This window comes from Triticum urartu, chromosome 3A (genome assembly GCF_056163025.1).
Source record: "Triticum urartu cultivar PI428250 chromosome 3A, HENAU_Tu73, whole genome shotgun sequence".
NCBI classification, from domain to species: Eukaryota; Viridiplantae; Streptophyta; class Magnoliopsida; order Poales; family Poaceae; genus Triticum; species Triticum urartu.
Genome location: NC_141875.1, coordinates 29,544,328 through 29,569,479, shown reverse-complemented (window position 1 = coordinate 29,569,479; position 25,152 = coordinate 29,544,328). Strand labels below are relative to the sequence as shown.

Genomic DNA, 25,152 nt, shown 5'->3' with positions numbered 1-25,152 from the left:
CAATTACATGATACTCTTAAGCGGCTGGCCTTCATCTCTATCAGCACAACATTTTTCAATGAAGGACATTTTCGTTCAATCATTATACTGAGCTTTCAGTTTTTGACATCGAATCATTATACACAACTGATACAAAAAAGTTTGTATCCAAAAAAGTTCCATGATTTTCTGATGTTTTCCATAATTACAATATTATTTTTTGTTTCTCAGGGGTAGCAGCACCCATGTGCTCCAAGGGATTTCCCCTAATAATCTGAGTTCTTACAATTAAACCTGCAGGACTTCTTATTGGTGGTCGCATCCACTAAATTTCTGTGTGACCTTCATCTCCATATCTCAAGGCTTTAGGCTATGTTTGAGGAACCAAATAGAGAGTGCAAAGTCATGGTTCGGTTATAGTGAATTGGGTGGAGTCCATTCCTACGTTTTGTTAGTTGGAGCGAGAAAATGGAATTAATGAAATGTTTTCCCAGTTATGCACATGTAATAACGACGCATGCTATTAGAGCACAATATATGATCAATATATCAAAAGTATACATGGTACATGGTACAACATACTCGTTTATCTTCTCAAAGGGAGCGAAGGAACAACCAAACATCGATACTACACTGGCCGGCCATGCAGAATTGGCTCCACGTACGTAGTCCTCTCTCTCACATGGAGATCAGATCAGAGCATTTATTCATGTATATGCAGTATATAGGTAACCTCAAAATACTCAGCATCGATCGGTGGAGCTATAATCTGCGATGCTGGCGGCAAGCAATCGATCACTAGATCTTATTGCAGTTCACTGTTGAGCTGATCTTGTAGGGGACGCTGACGCGGCACTTGGAGGGGATCTCTGCGGCCTTGCCTTCTTTGACCCCACCGGCAGCACTCTTGATGCACAGGCACGCCGCTTTCTTGTCAGCGGCGGTCTGCACTTGGCCGGCCAATCTCCTGACGCCGCTGCAGCAGGCCGCAGACGGGCTGGCGCCGTTGCCGCGTGCATAGGAAAGGCAGGGGCCAAGGGCGGAGTTCACCTGGCCGCAGGAAATTGCTGCGTCGGAGGCTACAAGGAGGAGTGCCGCCACCAGGGCGACCAGCACGAGCTTAGTAGCTGTAGTGCGAGCCATCTTGACTGACTTAGATGTGGTTGTGGTGGCGGGCTCACGGGCAGAGGGTGGGATAGCTAGATTTGCTACTGGTATTTGTGAGGATGTATAGGGGGGGTGCATGTGCTTAAATAGGGCTTCTACATCTTCTCACCAATGTGGAATCACATTTGGAATAAACTGTACTGCTAGCAGGGTGTCCGAGTATGGTGTCCACGAGGATGGGTTCGATATCAATGTGTGTTTAATGCATACATTGAGAAAGTTGTTAGTTGTTGGGATCGACTGATAGGTATTAATTAATTATGGAGTTGGTTCGATGTTGGGCAGATGGATGGGCCAAGCATGTACACATTCATTCCGTCGGTGGAGTGCCTAATTACTGCACGGCCCGCGGCAAACTAATTTCGAGAATAGACTCTTTTTTAATAATTGAGTGCTTGATGGCCCTGAGCTTGACAAATGAACCAATCTGATGGTGCGTGTGTTCGTGTCAGGCTGAGCCACTGAGGATCGACTACATTTTCTTGCTCTCTCCATGCTATGGTTTAGCATTAGTTGATGTTTTATTCAAAGCTACATTTTGAGAATTGATTTAGTTTATACAAGAGTATGTTTTTCACGTAAGTAGCAATGTATATTATGTAGTACTACCGATCATGTGTGCATGTTTCCCACAATATGTATGCCACAAATATAGACTATTTATGTGGGGTCGACATATGTGCAGTCACTACTAGGGAAAACCCTAGTAGTAGCGCTTGTTTTATAGCTAGTAGTAGCGCTTGTATCAGCGCTACAACTAAGGCGCTCAGGTAACTAGTAGCAGTAGCACTGGAAAGGGAGCGCTACTGCTATACCTAGTTAGCAGTAGCGCTTTCGTTGGGAAAAAGCTACTAATAGTAGTAAGTAGCAGTAGCGTTTCTTCTGAAAAGCGTTGTTGCTAACTTTTCCTGTATTTTTAAAAATACAGCTTATTTTTGTTGTGGTTTTATATACAGTACTTTTATCATATGATTTTATGACCATAATTAGTTATTATATATAACAGTGGGTGAAATGAACGTGGAGTAGATTCAAGTGGAGGCAACATGTGGTGCATGTCGAAAGTACTACCCTAATCCAAACTTGAGCTAGTTTGGATTAGTAGTACTTTTGATTTTGGATTAGGGTAGTACTTTCAACATGCACGACATGTTGCCTCCACTTGAATCTAATCCATATTCTTTTCACCTACTGATATATATAATAACTCATCATGCTCATATAACAACTTAGCATCATGCATCATCTATCATAATAATAAATAATTCATCATTGGTATCATAATAACAAGTCATACTCATCATCATCGATCATACAACTTCTACTCGATACCACATCATCATCATAGTCATCTAACCAATCCTACTTAGTTGTTCTATGTAAATGATCATGAGTACTAGCTAGGACCTACTACCTTCTCTTAGGTAAAATAGCATAACACAAGATAGCCCTTGACTCTTCATTATGGAGAATGGAGATTATCTTGTCTCCAATTCTTGCCTTTCACACAATGTTGCTTCCAAAAACCTCCCTACAACTGACCATACATTATTTTCATTCTTTGATTATCATGTCTTCACCGGTTTCAGAAATCCGATATGGACATGTGTGATTCGTAGGATGACCTGGCTATATGTTCAAAACATCAAGGCGACCATCCTGACACATCAGATGAGGCACACAATCTTTCAGGATTTTCTATTGAAAAACATAGTAATAACTTCGTAGTTAGCAACATAGTTAAGTTTTAAAAGAATTTATGCAAAAGATGCACGGATGTCGGAATAGTAAAAAATCTTACCATGGCATCTCCATGGATGTTACCATAGTTCAACACGTGCACTAGTGGCACGTATTGACCATAAGGTGGAGGAGTTTGATAATAGATATTGTAATTCTCAAGATCAGTACAAAATGAGATCAGATGATTTTTCTCCTGATAAGTTAACTCAGAGTCATCGGTGTAGTAGTTTATGTTTACCATCTTCCGCACATTGTTTGAAGAATGAAAATAAGCTATCAATGGAAATAAGATGTCAACTATTTTGAAATAAACAATATAAATTAGTTAATAACTATGTTTGAGAAACTTACATACCGGTAGAATTGGAAGCGTATCAACAAGGACCCAAATGTCCATATTGTCTTGGTCAATGTCAGGATCACCAAGATCCATGGTGACAAGCATACCCTCATAAAAATTATACATCTTGCAAAGTGCCTCCCAATTTGTGCAACCAAAATGGGTTACGCTCTTAGAATTGTCTCCACTTAATGCTGAAGTGCCGACCTTCGCCCAGGTGGGGCCTGTCGCACAGACCCCTGTGGTCGTGGCACAAGTCGCATTCCCTCGGGAGACTTTCGTCGTCCGATAACGACATTTCCTAGGTTCATAATTCAAAGATTAAACTTGTACAATTCAATATATGTACTACAAAAACTAAATTAGATCATTATTATTTATCACGGGTGGACTATCGGTCTAACGAGTCTTTTTCTTGAAAACTCTCAGCTCGTGTGGTGTATACATTCGACAGTTGGTGATGATCGGTCCTCCTTTCGTCCCCGAGTGCATTACACCAAAATATCTAGCACACGGGAACGAAGGAGAAGCGACCCCCACGACAACAGTCGGGATTTTTCGTCCTCTCATATGTGGTGGAGACTCTCACTCACTGATTCCTCTCTGACATTTGCGACCGTCGGTGATGGTCATTACTCCTCCTTCCCCTTGTGCATAACAAAGGTCTAACACCTGGAGAAGAAGGAGAAAGGACCCCCACGACAACAGTCGGGATTCTTCGTCCTCTCTCATATATGGTGGATAGACTCCGCCGCTGAATTTTCGACTGTCGGTGATGGAGCCTGGACAGACTTAAAGTCAACCCGAAATTTCGTTTAATTATTTTTCTAGAAAATCCAGGCCACTCGATATTTCCTACATATTCTAGCACAAGTCATGCCAGAATTCACGGAAAAATCTGGCATGACCTTTGCTAAAAAAGGACATATCGAGCGCCTGAAATTTGCTGGAATGGAAATTAATCAACACTCCGGCAAAACATAGGCCACTCGGAGGTGTAACCTGCGAACATGGCCGGCCACTTAGGCAAGCACATATCCTATTTGAGCAACACAAGATATACATGTTTATTTCTACATCATATGAGCATTCAAACTTGATGGTCATTGCATTTCAATGGTTCAAAATATAGAAAAAAACATTTCAAAATGTCTTATAGGACTCATATTGACATGGAGATTTGGCAGGTCTCACCTCAAGGTCACAGGGGGTCGGTGACGGGGACGACGGTGGTGATGATGGAGGGGCTCCTTGATTTCTGCAAAAAAAAACTATAAGCATAGTGCTCTCCAATTTGAGCATTCAAAGTAGGAGTAGTTTTCCAATTTGAGCATTCAATAAGAAAAACCAAATCGTAAAATAAATTAGTATTCAAATTAGCATGCATTCAATAAGCAAAACTAAATTATCTCTTTCGTCTGTACATCGTCAAATATTATCACTAATACATCTCGAATAGTATGATACATATAACATCACTAATACATCTAAAACCCTAGCAAACGACGGGTATCAGCGCGGGCGGTGGACACCCAAAGAGAAGGAACCATCACAGGATCGTAGCTCCAGTGAGATCCCTGAAGAACCTGCCAGGTATTGGAGAACCTGCCCTCCAACGCAACCATGTAGCGATGGACGTGCTCGTCCTCCTCGCTGACACGGTGACTTACCACCACCGCGGGGTCCTCAAGCCTCCGCACCATCACTGGCCCACGCGACCGCCACCAGAGAAGGTTCGGGTCAATGACGGGCTAACTCCTCACCAAGCTGTGCCCCCCGAAAGGTAGCACCTCCCAGTACCAGCCCGACGGAGCCCAGTCCCGGACATGGCCCCTCTGATCAAGCAGGCCTCCCCCGCCGAGTCAATGACGATGATGCCGGATACGCATCCTCGACATTGATGCGGGAATAATTTCTTTAACTAAAAAATAACAACAAATGTGACATGTTCAAAATATGACATGTCCACTTCAAAACGAGTCAACCTAGAATTCTATTAAATACACCTAAAACACCTAAATTTTATTAACTACACCGAATAAAAACCTACATTCTGAATATGATTTGATCATAACTAGGGTTCATACTACATTATTCTAAGATTAAACACCTAAAATACCTAAATTAAATTAACAACATGGGGTGGCTGGTCTCACCTCGATCGAGGTCGGAGGGGGTCGGCGACGGGGATGACAACGGGGATGATGCAGGGGCTCCTTGATTTCTCCAAGAACAAAATATAAATAAAACCATTATTATCGTCATCTTAGCATTCAGAAAACATACATTTACAAAAATAATCTGACATAGCATAATATATTTCTCTACCTAACAATTTCTACTACTAAATTCTTTTACTAAAAAATTATACCTAAATTTTTAAGAGAGGAGGGCAGTGGGAGGAGGAGGAAGAGGGAGGAGTGAGGGCTCCGGGCGGCTGGGGACAAAGGGAGGAGAGACGAGGTAGTATGCAACACGGCGGTGGTCGGACGAGGGAGAGGAGGGAGGAGCGACGGCCGCCGGCGCGAGAGAACGGCCGTGGGAGGAGGGAGAGAGGAGGGCGGCGAAAGGAGGGAGGGAGGCAGATACCTTGGGGGCGACGGCGGGCGGCGGAGTAGTTGGGTGGGCGAGTGAGAGTGTGTGAGGGGAGAGTGAGAGGGATGCGCGGGGTGTGGATAAGGTAAGCATAGTAGTAGCACTGTAAAGAACTCACCGCTACTGCTATTTAGCAGTAGCGCTGATTATACGACAACGCTATTGCTACGTACAATAGCAATATCGCTTGTTGCTTATGAGCGCTACTAGTATGCCTACACGGCCTGCAACAGTTATGGCAATTAGAGCAGCAACGTGTTTTGTAGACAAAGCGCTACTGCTATACACATAGTAACAGCGCTTTTCGTGCACAAGCGCTACCGTTATTTAGCAGCAGCGCTTTGTTGTAAAAAGCGCTACTGGTGAGCTTTTGTGTATAAGTATTTTCCTAGTAGTGAGTATATATGGCGAAAATTCGATATGGCTCATACTACCATACCATATGGTGGCATTATCTGAGCAGTTGGTCTATCTTGGGATCCACGCGCACAGCTGTATTCAATGGTGTATTGCTACGGCGAGTTATTTATAGAACAGTACCCACGCGGCGTGTCCTTTCTCCTTTATGGCCAGGACCTACCTTCGTTCGCTACGGTCTCGGCCGTGATTCTTTTTCTTGGACCGTCAGCACACCCAACCGTAAACACCTTGTACAAGTCCAAAATTTAAAAGTTCAAACTAGCTGACCCTCTCAGCACGGGCATGCCAGCCGCGTGGCACTGTGCGCCTCCAACATGCATGGTTTCATTTCAAATCAACATCTACCAGAAGAGTTGCACGCATAGTACTGCTAATGCATTTATTCAGACATACACAAATAAAATTCAGTTATCTCTCGGTACAGTTTACTACACTTATCATGACAATAGAAGTTCATTAGCGTGCAGTTACATCCACTTTGGCCCTAACCCCTACAGCAAGACACTGCACAACATTACCCGCTGGCCTTGTCCTTCTTGTGCCCAGCGACACCACACTTGCTGCACTTGGCCTCCTTCCTCTGAACTTTCGAGACATCTCTCTGCAGGCTGGTTGTTCTTCTGTGGCCTTGAATTTTGCACACGCTACAGAATCTACCCCTCTTACTCATGCCTTCCTAAGGTAGCCGATCTCTCGCGTTCGTTGGCCTCCCTGCACTTCTCTTATTTGATGGCACTCCCAGGCCAACCAAAGGATTGTTGTGGCCTGACAACATGACATCCTCATCTTGCCCAGCTTTGCTATATCCTTCATCTACATTGCCTTGTTTCTTGCCAATTGCAAGATCCTCTAGTCCAAGCCCATACCTCGCCTGGTCAAAAGGAGCCATGAAAGTCATTGCTTAATTGAAGAGCCCCATAGTGTATCATAAGCTTCGACACTGGCGTCACCCAACCTGACCAACTCCAACGCCTGCACATACATGCGATTATGCCGGAAAGTCAGCGATGTAGAGCCAAGCTAATCTCGCTGGTAGTGCTGCAGGTGCTCCGGCAGTATTTCTCGAGCATCCTTGGTAGCACAACCTTCAGAATGTGGTAGCACAACATGCCCATGTGCTCAAACAGCCCACATTCGCACTCAAACTCTGAGCCATTGTCAGCCATATAGGAAAACAACCCTGCTCCACTTTTCCCGGCTCTCCGGGCGTGTGTGGGTTGTGTCTTGTACAATGCATGCTTCTCCACCTCATCTACCTGATATCCCCCAGCCTCGTATAGGACTAGCCCAAACTGCTCAGAACGTTGCACGGGTGTACACCTTGCTGGTGTGCATCTCAATGAAAGAATTTATCCGTAAGACTACACACGCCTGCACAGAACATCATGTTAGTACTCAGGCATAGCTAGAAAGGTTTTGTCTCGATGAAACCCCATTTACAATTTTAATTCTCTTCTCTTCATAACTATACTCCTATTGGAGATCAAACAGCAACCGCATGTACTGCCTGACAAACTTATGCATCGGAGAGCCGGGTGGCACATAGTTCTTGAGCATATGGTTCACGCTCTCGCTCGTTTGGGTGCTGGTCAGTTTTCACAAAAAACATCCTTGAAATAAGGTTCGCACTCTCACTCCTACCGCATGAAGTTGTAGAAGTCGTACCCTCAGTCAACAAGTCAAAATTCGTGCGTAATTCTGGCTTAACAACCTCCTCTCCATCTCATTCCGCAAAGCCTCTTATTGTTTTTTCGAGGCCCCCCATCCTAACAGGACAGAGGGTTCTCTCTGCCAGGTTAGCGCCTAAACGAACTCTGCATGAAAAATAACACATCCAGTACATCAGCGATGTAGCACACAGAACTGGACAGCGGGATCAGTCTTTTTTTGTTTTTAATTTTGCATGTTCTCTCTATGTGAAAACATGCTCCTTCAGTAATGCACTCCAACACATGGAAAAGGAATAAATTTGACGGTTCCGCCAGTAGCCGACCAAGAAGCTAACATACATAAGCCCACCGAGCCCACTGAACCCCCTCCCACCACCCTTCCCACCAGCAACTCAAGCCGATCCTGGTGAACGACCTAAATGTAGTCCCTTTTTTTGTGCCACACCAGGATTATTTTGATCGGATCGCGGGGGTGAACACAAAACATGGAAGGAAGCTCCTACTGTCTAGTACATCAGCAATTCATGGGGGCACAATCCCAGGGTCCATTTTTTATTCATTAATCTTATAGTATGTCGATCTTTCTCTTGTCTTAATAGACACTAAAAAGGAATCACGAGTTCAGAATCGCAGACTAATCTACTACACAACATGTAGACCAACAGAAAAAGAAAACTGTAGGTAAATGCAGTGCTGAGTGTAAAATAATTCAGAAAAAAAATCACTCTCTGTACTTTCCAATCCAGCCGGGTGATCTCGGGTCCGGCTGTCCGACTCCCCAGATGAGGCAGGGGCATTCTCCATACTCCCCTCGCCGCCGCCGCCGCCGCCATGCACGCTCTCCGCCACGGAATACAACACTCTAAGGCGTCAACCAGCCTCTGACAGGGCACACGCTTTTTTCCCCTAGCCAACGGGCACGCACACAGCTACGGAACACAAAAAATTCTGGACCACGGTCCAGGTACGATGTTTTAACAGGACCAGCGGTCCTTAACAAGCCCGCGACGCCGTTTCCGCCGAGGGTGTGGGCCTCCCACGCAGTACATACGGGGTACTATACGCACCATGCGTTCGCCGCTCGACATACAGCAATTTCTGCGGCTCGCGTGATTCGCATTGAATGTGATTCCCACCTGCCGATTCACCCATCCAACGGCCCAGATAATAATACCATACGCTAGTATGACCCATATCTTCACTCTCGTATATATGGTCCATACACAAACTTTTACTGCTGATATCTTTAGAACTGGCCAGTTTTCTTCTCATCTCTCGTTCTACACATGTCCCGACCTAGATATGCCCCACAGTATACCATGTTCCACGAAGAGTTCATAGTGTAGGTTGGCTTTATTATTTAAAAACGAGTATAAGATGTTAGAATTTGACCTCGAGATGAAATTTCTTCATGTTCCTTGTATTGGAGTATAGGAGGCAGTTGTCTTAGAACGACTGTTGCGTAATATCATCCTCTGAACTTCTCCATCATATGCAACCCGTATCATATTCGATAACCTGTGACCTATCGGAAGTTCGGAACACCAAACACTCAATGTCTATATCGATCGCCTTAACTAGTATCCTAGTTTTCTCCTACCACACGATATCAACAAAGCATCTAGTGGTACAATTGTAAAGAGGCAACCTGTTATAGAAGATTGAGCTCGGGGGCATGGAATTAGCCCCTTTGAATTACCGATTTGTTAATTACACCACTCCCAAGTTAAAAATACCATATCTTGTACTTCTACATAAGAAAATCTTGTAATTACCGAACTGGTCCAGCAACAAAGAATGGGCGAGAATTTATTATAATCCATAATAAGGTGTCTCAGTGAATTTTGAAGTCAAAATCAACACAGTGAGTCACCTAGGCTAAACTCACAAATGTACACAAACGCGCAAATCACAACACATACACATCTGACAGGCTCAAGGCATCAATTAGACATAAAAATTCATGTGGCTTCGATCTAGCTGGGCTGTTAATGAGAAGCCTTAAAGTGTGTGTTTATAACTTTTCACAATATTATATCTCTTTTCTTTATGGTAATACAGATGACTAGGTTATCTTTGTGGTTGTCGGGAATGAGTAGATTGGTCGATGTAGCTTGTCCATACCTGATCACCACAACCGATGCATGGGGCCGAATTGATGATCCGACCACACCCAAACCAACCGATGCATGTGTCGCTTTGTTACTAAAATTCTTGACATGATGAATGAGAGGCGTCTAATCGGAGCAGCGACAAGGCAAACCATGATTTACTGCATTTGTGAAGGAGTTTACATGGAACTTGGTAGGTGGCAGGGCCGGATACCGTCGAGCCGCCCGTCTGGTGAAGGTGGTTTAAAGTTGAATTCTTATGCTCGTCTTGAAGTCTTGCCCCATATCTTGTGTCAGTCAAGCAAATTAGTCTGTAGATGGTCTACGTGCTTAGTGGGAAGTTGGTGTTATTCTTCAATAAACTATATATGTGTAGTAGTAATAGTATTTCTCAGACTTCTAAATGTTTTATAGTTATTTTAACCAGTTTAAATGAATAATTTAAATAACCTCTCGTACCCCCTTGTCGCTCGCCCATCCAGGGCGATCGGGGGTGGGGTTGGGGGGGGGGTGTGAGGGGCAACCCTAGAGCCCAGCTGCCCCGACTGCCGCTGGTGGACAGCGCCGGGCAGAGCTTGTGTGTTCAACGGCAGCGACGGAGGGCTGCTCCTCCTTCTCCGACTATACAGCTGCGAGAGTGTCAGATCAGCCGATGTGCGGCCTCTTGCTCGATCCATGGTGGCGCAGTGGCTCATGCTGGAGGCGTTTGTGGTGATGTGGGATGAGATGGCCATAGGCTGGAGGTGGGGCTGGGAGTGGCATGTGGCGGCGGGGGCGTACGACCCTGATCCTGTCTTGGAGGACGCGGTGGCGACTCCAGAACGGATCCGAACATGGTGGCGGCGGTGTCCCGTCCGCCGGGGATGACGGGCCAGATGTTGGGTCCTTGTGGCAGCGGATCTTGGGATCCACACCCGGGGACGTCGCAGGACGCGTGTGGCGGCCGAGGCTTCCTCCAGCGTCGACGACGCGTGATGCGGGATTGCTGCGACGTTACTGTTGTAAGGGCGATGTCAGCTATCCAGAGGCCCGCATAGCCCTCTACGTTTGTCTCCGGTTTACAGGAAGAAATGTGTTCGGATGGATACAGGACCGAGTTGAATGGCACAACACGTCCGGACAATGTGATGTGGTTTGAGTGTCAATGTTTGACATAACCTTACAGTGATATGTCATACACGTCCACCTTATTTTAGCTGTACTAGTGATAAATGGTGTGGTTAGTCACTCCATATTGGCCTGGATCGTATCGCCTAATAAAAAAAATCGTAAGTAAAAATTTCCAATGTTAGGCCTTCTTTGGTTTGTAAGAATCCCATAGGTTCGGAGTTGTATAGGAAAAATTCCTTTAGAGTCTTTTGGTTTGTAGTAATAGAATCCTATTCCTATGGAGGAATTCTTCCTATCCTCCACATGTTATAGGAAAATAAACATTAGCCGAGATTCAATGGAAAAAATCCTAAGATGTGAACCAAAGGACATCTTCTTTTCAATTTCTATTCATAGGATTTCAGATACATGTCATCTTATTTCCTATGACTTTTATATTTCTATGAATATCCTATCCTATGAACCAAAGAAGGCTTTATCGACTGCTGAATTCTTCCCAAAGTTTTAGTCACGGCCATGTTGTTTTGGTTGGCACATCAAACTACTCAAACGGTTGGGAAGCACCCTCGAAGCATGGAGCAAATAAATATGCCACGATGTTGGTGTGCATAGTAATACCGCTAGGAGCATAAATGCGGCCAACTTTCAACCTCGTGCGACCCAAGTCCTTAAAACATGTCACTTTCCTACTCCGGGCTTTCTTTCCATACAAACCTCACAAATTGTATGCTACTACGAGGAGTTAAAAAACTTAACCTTTTCTAGTCTCCGCAATACCAGTACGTGACGTTGAAATCTTTAGTCTCGATGAATCTTTTTATAGTCTCGATCCATAAGATTAGGAGGCATGGGGAACTTTTCAATACTCAGGGCACCTCTATTTTGCACATAGTTTTCCCGCCATGCAGTTTCTGATAGCTATGGTCCTATCCAATAAGCCTCGCCTATTTCCTTGGCTTGAGATGGAGGTTCGATTGTAAGAAGGCGGACACAACTAGTATAAAGACAACATTGTGCAAGGAAATGGCATGGTGCCTACGTCGAGACTAGAAGCATGGCTTGTGGTCGCGCCCCCATACGCTCTAACTCCAGTGAGCTGACACCACGTTTTCATTTTTAGTACTGAGATCTTCTATGTGATAATACTATATTTAGGGCACATTGTTAGTGAAGTTACATCTGTAAAAACATACTTATGTATATTTGTACTTCAATAAAAATGTATTGTCATCTTTGTTACTACCTCCATTTTTATAAAATAGGCCACTATGAAATATACATTTTACATCTATACAAGACCATCAATAGTAATCGAGGCAAAATTAATGATATTTTCTCGTACTAGCAAGATGTTTAATAGTTGCATGCATGTAGTCATAATGATAGTCAGCTACTTCCTCCATTCAGTTTTCTTGCATGCATGTGGGGTATTATTGATCCCAGTAAACGGATAGAAAAGCTGGCTTTCAAAACAGACATTAAATTTTACATTGGTGCCTGTAATTTGAGTTCGTGGCCTTGTATATAAAAATGGAGGGAGTACCGAAGTTGGAAAGTTAACTAAATTCAGGTACCAATTTGTATTCCGAATTTCTACCTAAATGGAAAGAGTCTTATTACTAATTATTTAATTACACGATACTCTTAGGAGGCTGACCTTCATCTCTATCAGCACGACATTTTTCAATGAAGGACATTTTCGTTCAATCATTATACTGAGCTTTTAGTTTTTGACATCCAATCATTATACACAGCTGATACAAAAAAGTTTGTATCCAAAAAAGTTCCCTGATTTTCTGACTTTTTCCATAATTACGAGATTATTTTTTGTTTCTCAGGGGTAGCAGCACCCATGTGCTCCAAGGGATTTCCCCTAATAATCTGACTTCTTACAATTAAACTTGTAGGACTTCTTATTGGTGGTCGCATCCACTAAATTTCTGTGTGACCTTCATCTCTATCTCTCAGGGCTTTAGGCTATGTTTGAGGAACCAAATAGAGAGTGCAAAGTCATGGTTCGGTTCTAGTGAATTGGGTGGAGTCCATTCCTACGTTTAGTTGGTTGGAGCAAGAAAATGGAATCAATGAAATGTTTTCCCAGTTATGCACATGTAATAACGACGCATGCTATTAGAGCACAATATATGATCAATATATCAAAAGTATACATGGTACATGGTAAAACATACTCGTTTATCTTCTCAAAGGGAGCGAAGGAACAACCAAACATCGATACTACAGTGGCCGGCCATGCAGAGTTGGCTCCACGTATGTAGTCCTCTCTGTCACATGGAGATCAGATCAGAGCATTTATTCATGTATATGTAGTATATAGGTAACCTCAAAGTACTCAGCATCGATCGGTGGAGCTATAATCTGCGATGCTGGCGGCAAGCAATCGATCACTAGATCTTATTGCAGTTCACAGTTGAGCTGATCTTGTAGGGGACGCTGACGCAGCACTTGGAGGGGATCTCTGCGGCCTTGCCTTCTTTGACCCCACCGGCAGCACTCTTGATGCACAAGCATGCCGCTTTCTTGTCAGCGGCGGTCTGCACTTGGCCGGCCAATCTCCTAACGCCGCTGCAGCAGGCCGCAGACGGGCTGGCGCCGCTGCCACGTGCATAGGAAAGGCAGGGGCCAAGGGCGGAGTTCACCTGGCCGCAGGAGATTGCCGCGTCGGAGGCTACAAGGAGGAGTGCCGCCACCAGGGCGACCAGCACGAGCTTAGTAGCTGTAGTGCGAGCCATCTCGACCGAATTATTTTTTTAGAACGAAGACGCCAGATGCGTCCGGCTTTAAATTAATAAATCCACAACAGGCAGCGTAGCAACAACACAACAAGTCTTAGAACAACGACACAGGCCGTTCCGGCCAACGCAAAAGGATCGACGAAAGAAGTCCAGGCGCGACTTGACCAACTACTAGCGGATTACAGGGCAGCGCCCGTACAGAGCACGCAGGCTCGTCAAGCACCAAAAGGGACCAAGGACACTCGTCCTGGTCAAGGCTCCCTAGCCATCACGTAAACTTGCATCAGACGTTGTTGGACGGTCTTAAGCATCTCAGCATCCCTGCGCCTCCCCAACGGACCCCACTGCTGTAAGAGAAGGTTGCATTCGAAAATAATGTTAGCAGGATGCGAAGGGAAGATACCCTCGATAGTGAATTTGTTCCTAATTAGCCACATCGCCCAGAGTAGTGCCCCAACACAGCTTCACATAACCCGTTTTGAGCGTCCATGGATCGAGCTTAGAAGTTGAGACAACTCGGCAGCCGATCTAGGGTCCCATTGGACCCCTGCCGCGGTCCAAACCGCGCTCCATGCAAATCTTGCAAGAGAGCAGGAGAAAACCACATGGGAGGCATCCTCAGGAGCCCCACACAGCGCGCACGATCCCGTGGCCGGACCGTTGCGCTTTGCCACATTAATGGAGGTGGGCAGCTTATCGCGGAATAATTGCTACATAAATAGCTTGATTTTTAGGGGCAGCCGCGCTTTCCACAAACCTGCGAACGCGTGGTGTGTCGTCCCTCGACACAACTTGCGGTACAAGGAATTGACCGAGAATTTCCCAGAGCTAGTGAGCGCCCAACTCACCGCGTCCGGTTCATCTACTAGGTTGATCGGCCCAAGGAGGTGCATCATAGCCGTTAGGCTAGCCTTCTCTTTCCCATTCAATTCCCGTTTGAAGTGGATCGCCGGCGGTGTCGACCCGAGTGCATCCGCCATCGATATCGCGGGGTCCACTGCTAGGTCAAATAACTCCCGGAATTCGGCCCATAGGGGTTGGGGCCCTACCCAGTGGTCCGTCCAGAAACGGGCCGAACGGCCATTCCCAATGGCAAACTTTGCCCCCATGGCAAATGCCGCTTTGACTGACTGCAAGTCGTTCCAGAAAGGGGATCCCCTTGCCCTCCCTTCAAAGAAATTACCTTCAGGGAAATACTTGGCCTTCAGGAGATCGACCCACAAGCCAGTAGCCCCTTGTGTAATTTTCCAGATCCATTTATAAGTCTGGAATTGGTGATCCCGAGGCCTCCCAAGGCCTTGGGTCGACAAACCCAGGCCCATTTGACCATATGGTATTTACGGTTTGGGTCGGTTCCTTCCCAAAAGAACTTAGCGCGGGGTGTGTCAAACTTCACATGGAACCCTTCAGCAAGCAAGAACAGGCCCATGGCGAACATTGGAAAGGAAGAGAGGCTGGAATTCGTGAGAATTAGCCTTGCCGCCTTGGATAGGAATTTCCCTCTCCAGGGGCACACCCTCCCCCGAACCTTCCCACATAAGGGATCCCAATCCTCTATCGTGGGCCTTTCAGTGTCAATAGGCAAGCCGATGTACGTAAACGGGAACTTGCCTACTTTGCAGTTAAACAAGTCCGCTATACATCTACCCTCCGCCGGTTCTACCCCCATCGCTATCAATTCACATTTGTGAAAGTTGATCTTGAGGCCCAACATGAGCTCAAAGCAAATGAGGATCGCCCTGACCGAGGCAATGCTGTGCGCATCCGGGCAAAACATCAATAGCGTATCGTCCGCGTATTGCAAATGCGTCACTCCCCCTGGAATGAGATGGCCTACCAAACCCTGGATATGGCTAGCCATCGCTGCTTTTGACAGCATCGCAGACAGCGCGTCAACAACGAAGTTGAACAGCAAAGGAGACATTGGGTCGCCCTGCCTAAGACCACGCTTGTTCCTGAAGAAATGCCCTATTTCTCCATTCACCGAAACTGCCGTTTGGCCCCCCGAGACCAATTGCATTACATGGTGAACCCACACCGCGGAGAAACCTCGACCCAAAAGCACCTGACGCAAGGTCCCAATTGACCCGATCGTACGCCTTCTCGAAGTCAAGTCCCAGTAATACTGCCGGTTCCATGGTGCATTTGAGCTCGTGTACAATTTCTTGTAGAGCAAGCGGGACCTCAAGGATATTACGCCTGCGCATGAACGCAGACTGGTTGCGATGAATTGAACGATGAGCTATTGGACCTAATTGCGTAGCGCACGCTTTTGCACAGATCTTAAAGGGAACGTTAATGGGCGCAATAGGACGGTACTGTCTAATGTTATCGGCCCCGTGCACCTTCGGAATGAGCGAGAGGACACCAAAATTAAGGCGAGAAATGTCGACCGTCCCACGCATAAAGCCGTTGCAAATCTAAAAAATGGGGCCTCTAAGGATGGGCCAGAACCGCTTAAACATTGCCACCGGCCACCCATCCGGGCCTGGCGCCGTATCCACTTTCATCCCCAATAAGGCGGCGTCAATTTCCTCAGGGAGAAAAGCAAGCCCCAACTCGTCATTTTCAGTCCCCAGGACACGTTGGGAGTCGTCCCAGACCTCCTCGCGAAGGCCAGCCCCTTGGGCCTCGCACGAACCCAGCAAGTTGATGTAAAATTCGTAGATGTGACGAGAAATGTCCTCTTGTCGCAACAGGAGCCCATGCTCCGATTGCAACCTAAGGATGGCACATTAACGACGGCGGCTGTTAGCGTAGGCTTGGAAATACTTGGTATTGGCATCGCCCTTGAGCGTCCACTTGAGGCCACTACGGCACCGCCAATATTCTTCCTCCGCACGGAGTAACGCCTCGAACTGGCCCTCAAGGGCATATCTATGCGCCCACTCCAGCTCCGAGAAGGCGCGAGCATCAGCCTGGGCGTCGATCGTGGAAATCTCATCCATTATCGAGGCTCTAAGCTGTTTGTCCGACCTCCCTAGGTTGGCGCCCCACCCCTTGAGGCACGCTCTGAGCCACCCCTCGACGGCATTCCAGAATTCCATCGGGCCACGCTGTGGTCCGACCTGCTGGACACACGCCAACCATCGCTCTTTGAAAAAATTCTTGAACCCTGGTACTTCAAACCAGGCCGTTTCGAAGAAAAACCGCGGGCTACGCCGCAACCTATCCTCCCCTGAGGAGTAGACTAACGGGACGTGGTCAGAACCGATGCGGGTCTCCGTGACCAACGTGCACAAAGGGAAGCCCATCTCCCACTCAGGTGACATGAACACCCTATCAAGCACCGAGCGGACTGGGTCAAGCTGCTTGTTCGTCCAAGTGAAACGCGCACCTGTCCTAGCAACTTCCCTTAAGGCCATGGCGGCAATAGCAGAATTGAACATGGCCATGCGCAGCCAGTTAATGTGACTGTTATTCTTGTCGGCTCCCAACCTAATCAGGTTAAAATCTCCCCCCACGAGAACCGGGAGCGTCGCGGCTGTCACCATGGTGACTTTCTATTGGAGTTCTCCCAAGAACTCCGCCGATCGGGCATGATCGGCCGGCCCGTAAACCTGGATAACCACCAGCTCACGGAGCGAAGCGCGAATGCGAAAGTGAGCAGCTATATAGAAAGAACCCACATCCCAAGCGATAATTTCGTACGCGGCTCGGCTTAAGCCCAGCAACATACCACCCGAGTGCCCAACTGCGGGAGAATAGTGCCAATTGAAACGTTCCAGCGGGTCTATAGCTAGCAACTCGTGGAAGCGGAAATCAGCTTTATTCGTTTCCTATAAGGCTACGATGTCCACGTCCTCTTTGCGCATATACTCTTTTAGTTGGGTGCGCCGCCCTGCGTGGCCAAAGCCAGGGATGTTCCAGAATAAAGCTCGCATCTAAATGACCCGATTGCATAGACGGACACCCCGACAGGTGACCGCTTTCGCCACGCGCCTCACCTTGCCTCTGCAAGGCGAGGGAGAGGAGGCAACCCCTGTTGCCTGTCCCCCCATGTCGGGCACCGAGACGATGGCGACGGCCCCTCCCTCGGGGCCCCCCGTCCTCTAGTCAACTCGCGCTGCAGCAGCAGCCGCAAGCTCTGCCTGTGCCAACTCGTTGGCCCGGACAAGCGAGATCAACTCGCGATCCCCCCCCCCCCCACACACACAGGAGATCCACGCCGCTCGCCTCTAACACCTCAAGCAAGTGATCATCGGAGAAGGAATCTAAAACAGCGAAGCGGGGAGGTGGATTACCTGAGATCTCCATGTTCTTCTGAGCTTGGAGGAGTTGCGCCCGCTACAGAGAAGGCATGTTTCATTTTGCCCCCTTGGAGCAAGAACTCGTGCGAACCGGCGCCGCTGGCACCGTCTTGGTATGCTTGGCCTTGGAGCTACACGCCAGCAAGGAGGCCTCTTGAAGCAGCGGGTCGACGGGAACTGGTGTAGTTGGGGCCGCCAGCGCCATGACAGACTGCCGAGGGGTGGGAGGCGCGCCAAGCTGCTCCATCGCCTGCACCGTCTCCGCACTGACCTTCCGCACCGCAGTCTTCTTCATCATCTTTACGGAGCCACTTAAGGGAGAACCACGACCGCCCCCGATGGAGACCCGCCAGTAAGCAGACGCGAGGGGCTGGGAGAGATGACGATTGTGGAATGCCCGTCTGCACCCACGGCCACCGTAGGGGCCGCCACCATGGGGGGAGACGACACAGACCCCAGGTTGGACCCGTACTAATTGGCCCCCGAGAGCGCCATCGCAGCGGATCCCATCCCCACCGAAGCACCAGGCGCCGCCACCTCCTCCGCAGGCGCAGCTGCGCCAGGAACCGAAATCCCCAACTTATCCCACGCCACCGTATCGATGGAGTTGTCCTCGTCCATGCTTGCATCTGGCTCATGGTCCTTGTGCTTGTCCTTGGACTTATCATTGTCTTGGTCACCCGGACCCCCACCACGGGGAGGAGGAGGGGGCAGCGGCAGAGCAGGAGCCGCCGGGCGCGGGTTGTCAATCTCCGGCTCGAGCTAGACTTTGTAGCCAGCACCGTTGAACCAGATCTGAACTGTGCCCCGCAGCTTCGACGGCGCCCGGCACGCAAAGAGCATGCGCACCGGACCCGCGCGGATCAAGGACACCTCATCCACCACCAGCAGCCTCCCGATCATCGTTGCGGCCACCATCAGCCTCTCGACACGCCTCTGCTTCGGGGGAATTCCCCACAGCTTCACCCAAACCTCTGGCATGGATAGCGCTTTTATCTCGGCGAGGGCCGCGTCCCGAATATCAGTTGTGATGTTGTTGATGGAGAGAAAGAGCTTGCCGCTGCGCGTCGCCATCCTTATCATGACCGGATCGGGGAAAGCCACCGAGAAGCAGTCCGAATCAAAGGGGATCACCATCCAGTCCCACGCGCCCTCGAAGAGATGGGGCAACTCCTTCTCCAGAATCTCCCTGGACAAGACTCCCGATGCTGCCGAAACCAGAGCTGTGTTGGCCCCCAGCGAGCACTCCGTTGCCGCATCCTCCTCCTCTGGATACTGCAGACAGAAGAAACCCCCGCCCGAAAACGCGTGGCCCATAGTTTGGAGCACCAGGGGCTTGCCGCGCATGGGGCAGTAAGCCGAAGCGTGGCCTTCTTGGCTGGAGAGCACACACAACTGCTTGAAGGAGCACTCATTTTGGAAATGCCCCGTGCGCCCGCAGCGGAAACACTCCGGCCCCTCTGCCTCTTCAACAGGGATGGTCTCTGCCGCCGTGCCCTTGGAGGAAGAAGGCTTCGTGGCCGCCTTCATCGCCTGCTTGTGCTTCTTCATCTTTGGCTTGGAATAGGGATCGCCGACGCGGTCGCCGCCACGGGGGAGGAGCGACTCCTTGCGCTTGAGCTCCAATCCCCGCTTCTTGTACTCCTCCTTCTTCTTTTTCCGCTCTTGCTCCTTGAGCCACCAAGGTAGAGGAGGCCCCCAGCCGCCGTCTTCACCGGCCCGCTCCACCGCGCGTATCTTCGCTTGAGCACGCAGATCTCGCTCCCGACACCGCTCTGCCGCCTTGTCCGCGCGTCGATCCGCCTTCGAGCCCATCGCGACGACCTCCGCGAAGGACGAGACGAGAGGAGGGGGAGAAACAGGAGTGGAGAAGGAGCGTGCGGAGCTGCTGAAGCGCCGCACCTCCGCTGTGGTGGCTGGAAACCCTAACGAACAATCTGGGGCGCCCCCCCCCCCGGATCCACAACCACTTATGTACGGGGCGCTCCGCCAGCAGCCCAGGTGAGCCGGGCATGTACTGCACAGTGAGGCCCACGTATGTCCTCACGAACCCCATCCACAGCAGGGGATGCCACCTGGGCCGTGCGCAACCCACCCTGGGCTGAGCGGCCCACTTCCTGGCCCGGGCCCGGCAGCCCAATCTGACCGCCAGAGCCAACCCTAGGCCAGGCGTCGAGTTCCTCCGCCGCCGCCACCAGCGGTCCGACCGGCGTCGCCGACCCCGGCCGAGCCACCCGCTCCGATGCAGACCCCACGCCCAGCCGCAGGGGAGTCGACACCACCGCGGCCACCGCTGCGCAGCCATCCCCCCCCACCGACCCGCGGTCGCGACGACGCCACCACGGGCCTCGACGGTGCCCGCCCCGGCACCCCTGGCAGGCAAGCGCCCCGACCCCCAGGCGCAAAAGCACGCCGCCGGCTGGCTCTGAGCAAGCCCCCTAGCTTCTCAGCGCGTGCCACAAACTCGCCGAGCGACGGCAGCGACACTACGTCGCCACGCGCGCCGCCCTCTCCGTCCTCCGCCTCCGAAATCTCGCTGTCGCTTACCTCTGCGAGAGCCCAGAACCTACTCCCGCACCAGCCCCGAGACGACAGCGTGTCCGAGACCGGCGACAAGGGAGCGCGCGCCGGCCGCCCCGACGCCCTTACCTCCGACTAGGACTCCGCCTCGCCGTGGCCAGCGGGACCCGCCGCCTCGCCATGCCCGACGACGCTCGCGTCGCCTTGCGAGTCGCCCGGCCGTACCAGAGCCGTTGGAAACATCTTGACTGCCCGCTCGCAGCAAGACCCTCGACCGAATTAGCTGTGGTTGTGGTGGCGGGCTCAACGGGAGAGGGTGGGATAGCTAGATTTGCTAGTGGTATTTGTGAGGATGTGCTTAAATAGGTCTTCTACATCTTCTCACCAAAGTGGAATCACATTTGGAATAAACAGTACTTCTAGCAGGGTGTCTGAGTATCGTGTCCACGAGGATGGGTTTGATATCCGAATTGCTTCATGCACCATCCTCCTGGCCGACGCATGCACGGCACCGAAATCCAACGGCTGGCGCCTGATGTATGCACGCATGTGTGGCCGGATTTTAAACATCGTCTATGAATTGTCCATGGTTTGTCGTGTGTATAGCATACCTCGTTTGATATCAATGTGTGTTTAATGCAAACATTGAGGAAGTTGTTAGTTGTTGGGATCGACTGATAGGTATTAATTAATTATGGAGTTGGTTCGATGTTGGGCAGATGGATGGACCAAGCATGTATACATTCATTCTGGCGGTGGAGTGCCTAATTACTGCATGGCCCGCGGCAGACTAATTTCGAGAATAGACAAGTGAACCAATCTGATGGTGCGTGTGTTCTTGTCACCCTGAGCCGCTGAGGATCGACTACTTTTTCTTGCTCTCTCCATGCTATGGTTTAGCATTAGTTGATGTTTTATTCAAAGCTACATTTTGTGTATTGATTTAGTTTATACAAGAATATATTTTTCACGTAAATAACAATGTATATTATTATTACTACTGATTGTGTGCGCATGTTTCCCACATCACGTATGCCACAAATATAGACTATTAATGTGGGGTCGACATATGTGCAGTATATATTGTCCATATCCAAACTTTTACGGCTGATATCTTTAAAAGTGGCCAGTTTTCTTCTCATCTCTCGTTCTACACATGTCCCGACGTAGATAAGCCCCGCCCTATACCATGTTCCATGAAGAGTTCATAGTGTACGTTGGCTTTATTACTCAAAAACGAGTACAAGATGTTAGAATTTGACCTCGAGATGAAATTTCTTTATGTTCCTTGTATTGGAGTAGGAGGCCGTTGTCTTAGAACTACTGTTGCGTAATATCCTCTGAACTTCTCCATCATACGCAACCCGTATCATATTCGACAACCTGTAACGTATCGGAAGTTCCCAACACCAAACACTCAATGTCCATATCGGTCATATGAACCCGTATCATATTCGATAATCTGTGACATATCGGAACTTCGGAACACCAAACACTCAATGTCTATATCAATCGTCTTAACTAGTATCCTTGTTTTCTCCCACCACCTGATATCAACAGAGCATGTAGTGGTACAATTGTAAAGACGCAAGCTGTTATAGAAGATTAAGCTAGGGGGCGTGGAATTAGCCCCTTTGAAGTACCATAGCTTGTAGTTCTACATAACAAATGAACTGGTCCAGCGACAAAGAATGGGCGAGAATGAATTAGAATCCATAATAACGTGTCTCAGTGAATTTTGAAGTCAAAATCAACACACTGACTCACCTAGTCTAAACTCACAAATGTACACAAACGCGCAAATCACAACACAAGGCATCAATTAGACACAACAAATCAGGTGGCTTAGATCTAGCTGGGCTGTTAATGAGAAGCCTTGAAGTGTGTGTTTATAACTTTTCACAATATTACATCCCTTTTCTATTTGGTAATGCGGATGACTAGGTTATATGTGTGGTTGTCGGGAATGAGTAGATTTGTTGATGTAGCTTGTCCAAACTTGATCACGAGAACCGATGCATGCGGCCTAATTGATGATCCGACCACCCCCAAACCAACCGATGCAAGTGTCGCTTTGTTACTAAAATTCTTGAAATGACGAATGAGAAGCGTCCAATCAGAGCAGCGACAAGGCAAACCATGATTTACTATATTTCTGAAGGAGTTAACATGGAACTTGGTAGGTCGCAAGGCCGGATATCGTCGAGGGTCCCGTCTGGTGAAGGTGGTTTAAAGTTGAACTCTTACGCTCGTCTTGAACTCTTGCCTCATATCTTGTGTCAGTTGAGCAAATTAGTGTTATTCTTTGATTAAGTATATATGTGTAATAGTAATAGTATTTCTCAGACTTTTAAAAGTTTTTATAGTTATTTTAACCAGTTTAAATGAATAATTTAAATAACCTCTCGTACCTCTACCTCTCATACCCCCTCGTCCCTCGCCCCTCCAGGGCAATCGGGGGGGGGGGGGGGGCAACCCTAGCCCCCACCTCCCTTGATCCCATCCATCCTTCCCCTCCGCTGCCACCGGGGGACAACGCCGGGCAGAGCATGTGTGTTCAACGGCGGTGGCGAAGGGCCGCTCCTCCTTCCACGACTATACAGCGGCGAGAGCGCTAGATTGGCGGATGTGCGGCCTCTTCCTCGATCCATGATGGCGCAGTGGCTTCTGTTGGAGGCGTTTGTGGTGATGCGGGATGTGATGGCCAGCGGATGGAGGTGGGGCTGGCCATGGCCTGTGGTGGCGGCAGCGTCCGGCCCGGATCCGGTCTTGGCGGACGCGGCGGCGACTCCGGAACGGATCCGAACATGGCGGCGGCGGCGTCCCCTCCGCAAGGGATGACGGGCCAGATGGTTTGTCCCTGTGGCGGCCGGAGCTTCCTGCAGCGTCGATGACGCGTGATGCGGGACCGCGGCGGCGTTTACTGTTGTATGGGCGATGTCAGCTGTCCAGAGGCACACATAGCCCTCTACTTTTGTCTCCGGTTTACAGGAAAAAATGCGTTCGGACGGTCCTGTGGACCGATACAGAACCGAGTTGGATGGCACAACAAATCTGGACAGCGTGATGTGGTTTGAGCGTCAATGTTTGAGATAACCTTACAGTGATATGTGTAGATACATAATCGAGTTGGATGGTACAACACGTCCGGACGGCGTGATGTGGTTTGAGGATCTATTTTTGAGATAACCTTACAGTGATATGTCATACACTTCCAACCTTATTTTAGCTGTACCAGTGATAAATGATGTCGTTAGTCACTCCATATTGGCCAGGATCGTATCGCCTGATGAAACGAAATCGAAAGTAAAAAAATTCCAATGTTATGCCTCCTTTGGTTTGCAAGAATCCCATAGGATCGGATTTGTAAAGGAAAAATTTCCTTTAGAGCCCTTTGTTTTGTAGGAATAGAATCCTATTCCTATGGAAGAATTCTTCCTATCCTCCGCATTTTATAGGAAAATAAACATTAGCCAACACTTAGTGGAATAAATCCTGTGATGTGAACCAAAGGGCATCTTCTTTTCTATTTCTATTCATAGGATTTCAAAGACATGTCATCTCATTTCCTATGACTTACCTATTCCTATGAATTTCCTAACCTATGAACCAAAGGAGGCCTTATCGACAGCTGAATTCTTCCCAAAGTCTTAGTCACGGCCATGTTGTTTTGGACGGCACATCAAACTCCTCAAACGGTAGGGAAGCACACCCTCCAAGCATGGACCAAATAAATATGCCACGATGTTGGTGTGCATAGTAATACCGCTGGAGCATAAATGCGGCCAACTTTCAACCTCTTGCGGCCTGCTACTTCTTGAGCTTGTATTGGTTTTTCCTTTAAAGAGGAAAAGGGTGATGCAGCAAAGTAGAAATAAGTATTTCCCTCAGTTTGAGAACCAAGGTATTAATCCAGTAGGATACAACACGCAAGTCACCGAATACCTGCACAAACAATCAAACAGCTTGCACCGAACGCAATAAAGGGGTTGTTAATCCTTTCACAGTTACTTGCAAAAGTGAGATCCGATAGAGATAGATAAACGGTAAAGTAAATATTTTTGGTTTATAGATCGGAAAGTAAAAGATTGCAAAATAGTAAATCGGAAACTAATATTGTAGATCGGAAACTTATATGATGAAAAATAGAACTTGTATAATGGAAAATAGACCTGGGGGCCATAGGTTTGACTTGAGGCTTCTCTCAAGATATAGAAAATAATACGGTGGGTGAACAAATTACTGCCGAGCAATTGATAGGAAAGCGCAAAGTTATAACCATATCTAAGGCAATGATCATGAATATAGGCATCACGATCCGTGTCAAGTAGACCAAAACGATTCTGCATCTACTACTATTACTCCACACATCGACCGCTATCCAGCATGCATCTAGAGTGTTAAGTTCATAAAGAACGGAGTAACGCATTAAGCAAGATGACATTATGTAGAGGAATTAACTCAAGCAATATGATGAAAACCCCATCTTTTTAT

At 48.3% G+C, this 25,152-nt stretch overlaps 1 protein-coding gene and 2 pseudogenes across 1 annotated transcript; all 3 read right to left on the bottom strand.

Annotated features, from left to right (window-relative positions):
• Positions 1-502: 502 nt before the first annotated feature.
• LOC125529090 (non-specific lipid-transfer protein 4.1 pseudogene) lies at positions 503-1,218 on the bottom strand (annotated as a pseudogene).
• A 12,047-nt stretch (positions 1,219-13,265) lies between these two features.
• LOC125529092 (non-specific lipid-transfer protein 4.1 pseudogene) lies at positions 13,266-13,898 on the bottom strand (annotated as a pseudogene).
• Positions 13,899-16,623: 2,725 nt separating this feature from the next.
• LOC147978170 (uncharacterized) lies at positions 16,624-17,382 on the bottom strand. The gene has a single exon (XM_087514661.1). The coding sequence runs from the start codon at positions 17,380-17,382 to the stop codon at positions 16,624-16,626; it is 759 nt and encodes a 252-aa protein (XP_087370787.1).
• Positions 17,383-25,152: the final 7,770 nt, after the last annotated feature.

Bases quoted from the DNA above. Each gene is read 5' to 3' on its own strand.
- LOC147978170 (XM_087514661.1), bottom strand. From the start codon at position 17,382: ATGGTGACAGCCGCGACGCTCCCGGTTCTCGTGGGGGGAGATTTTAAC.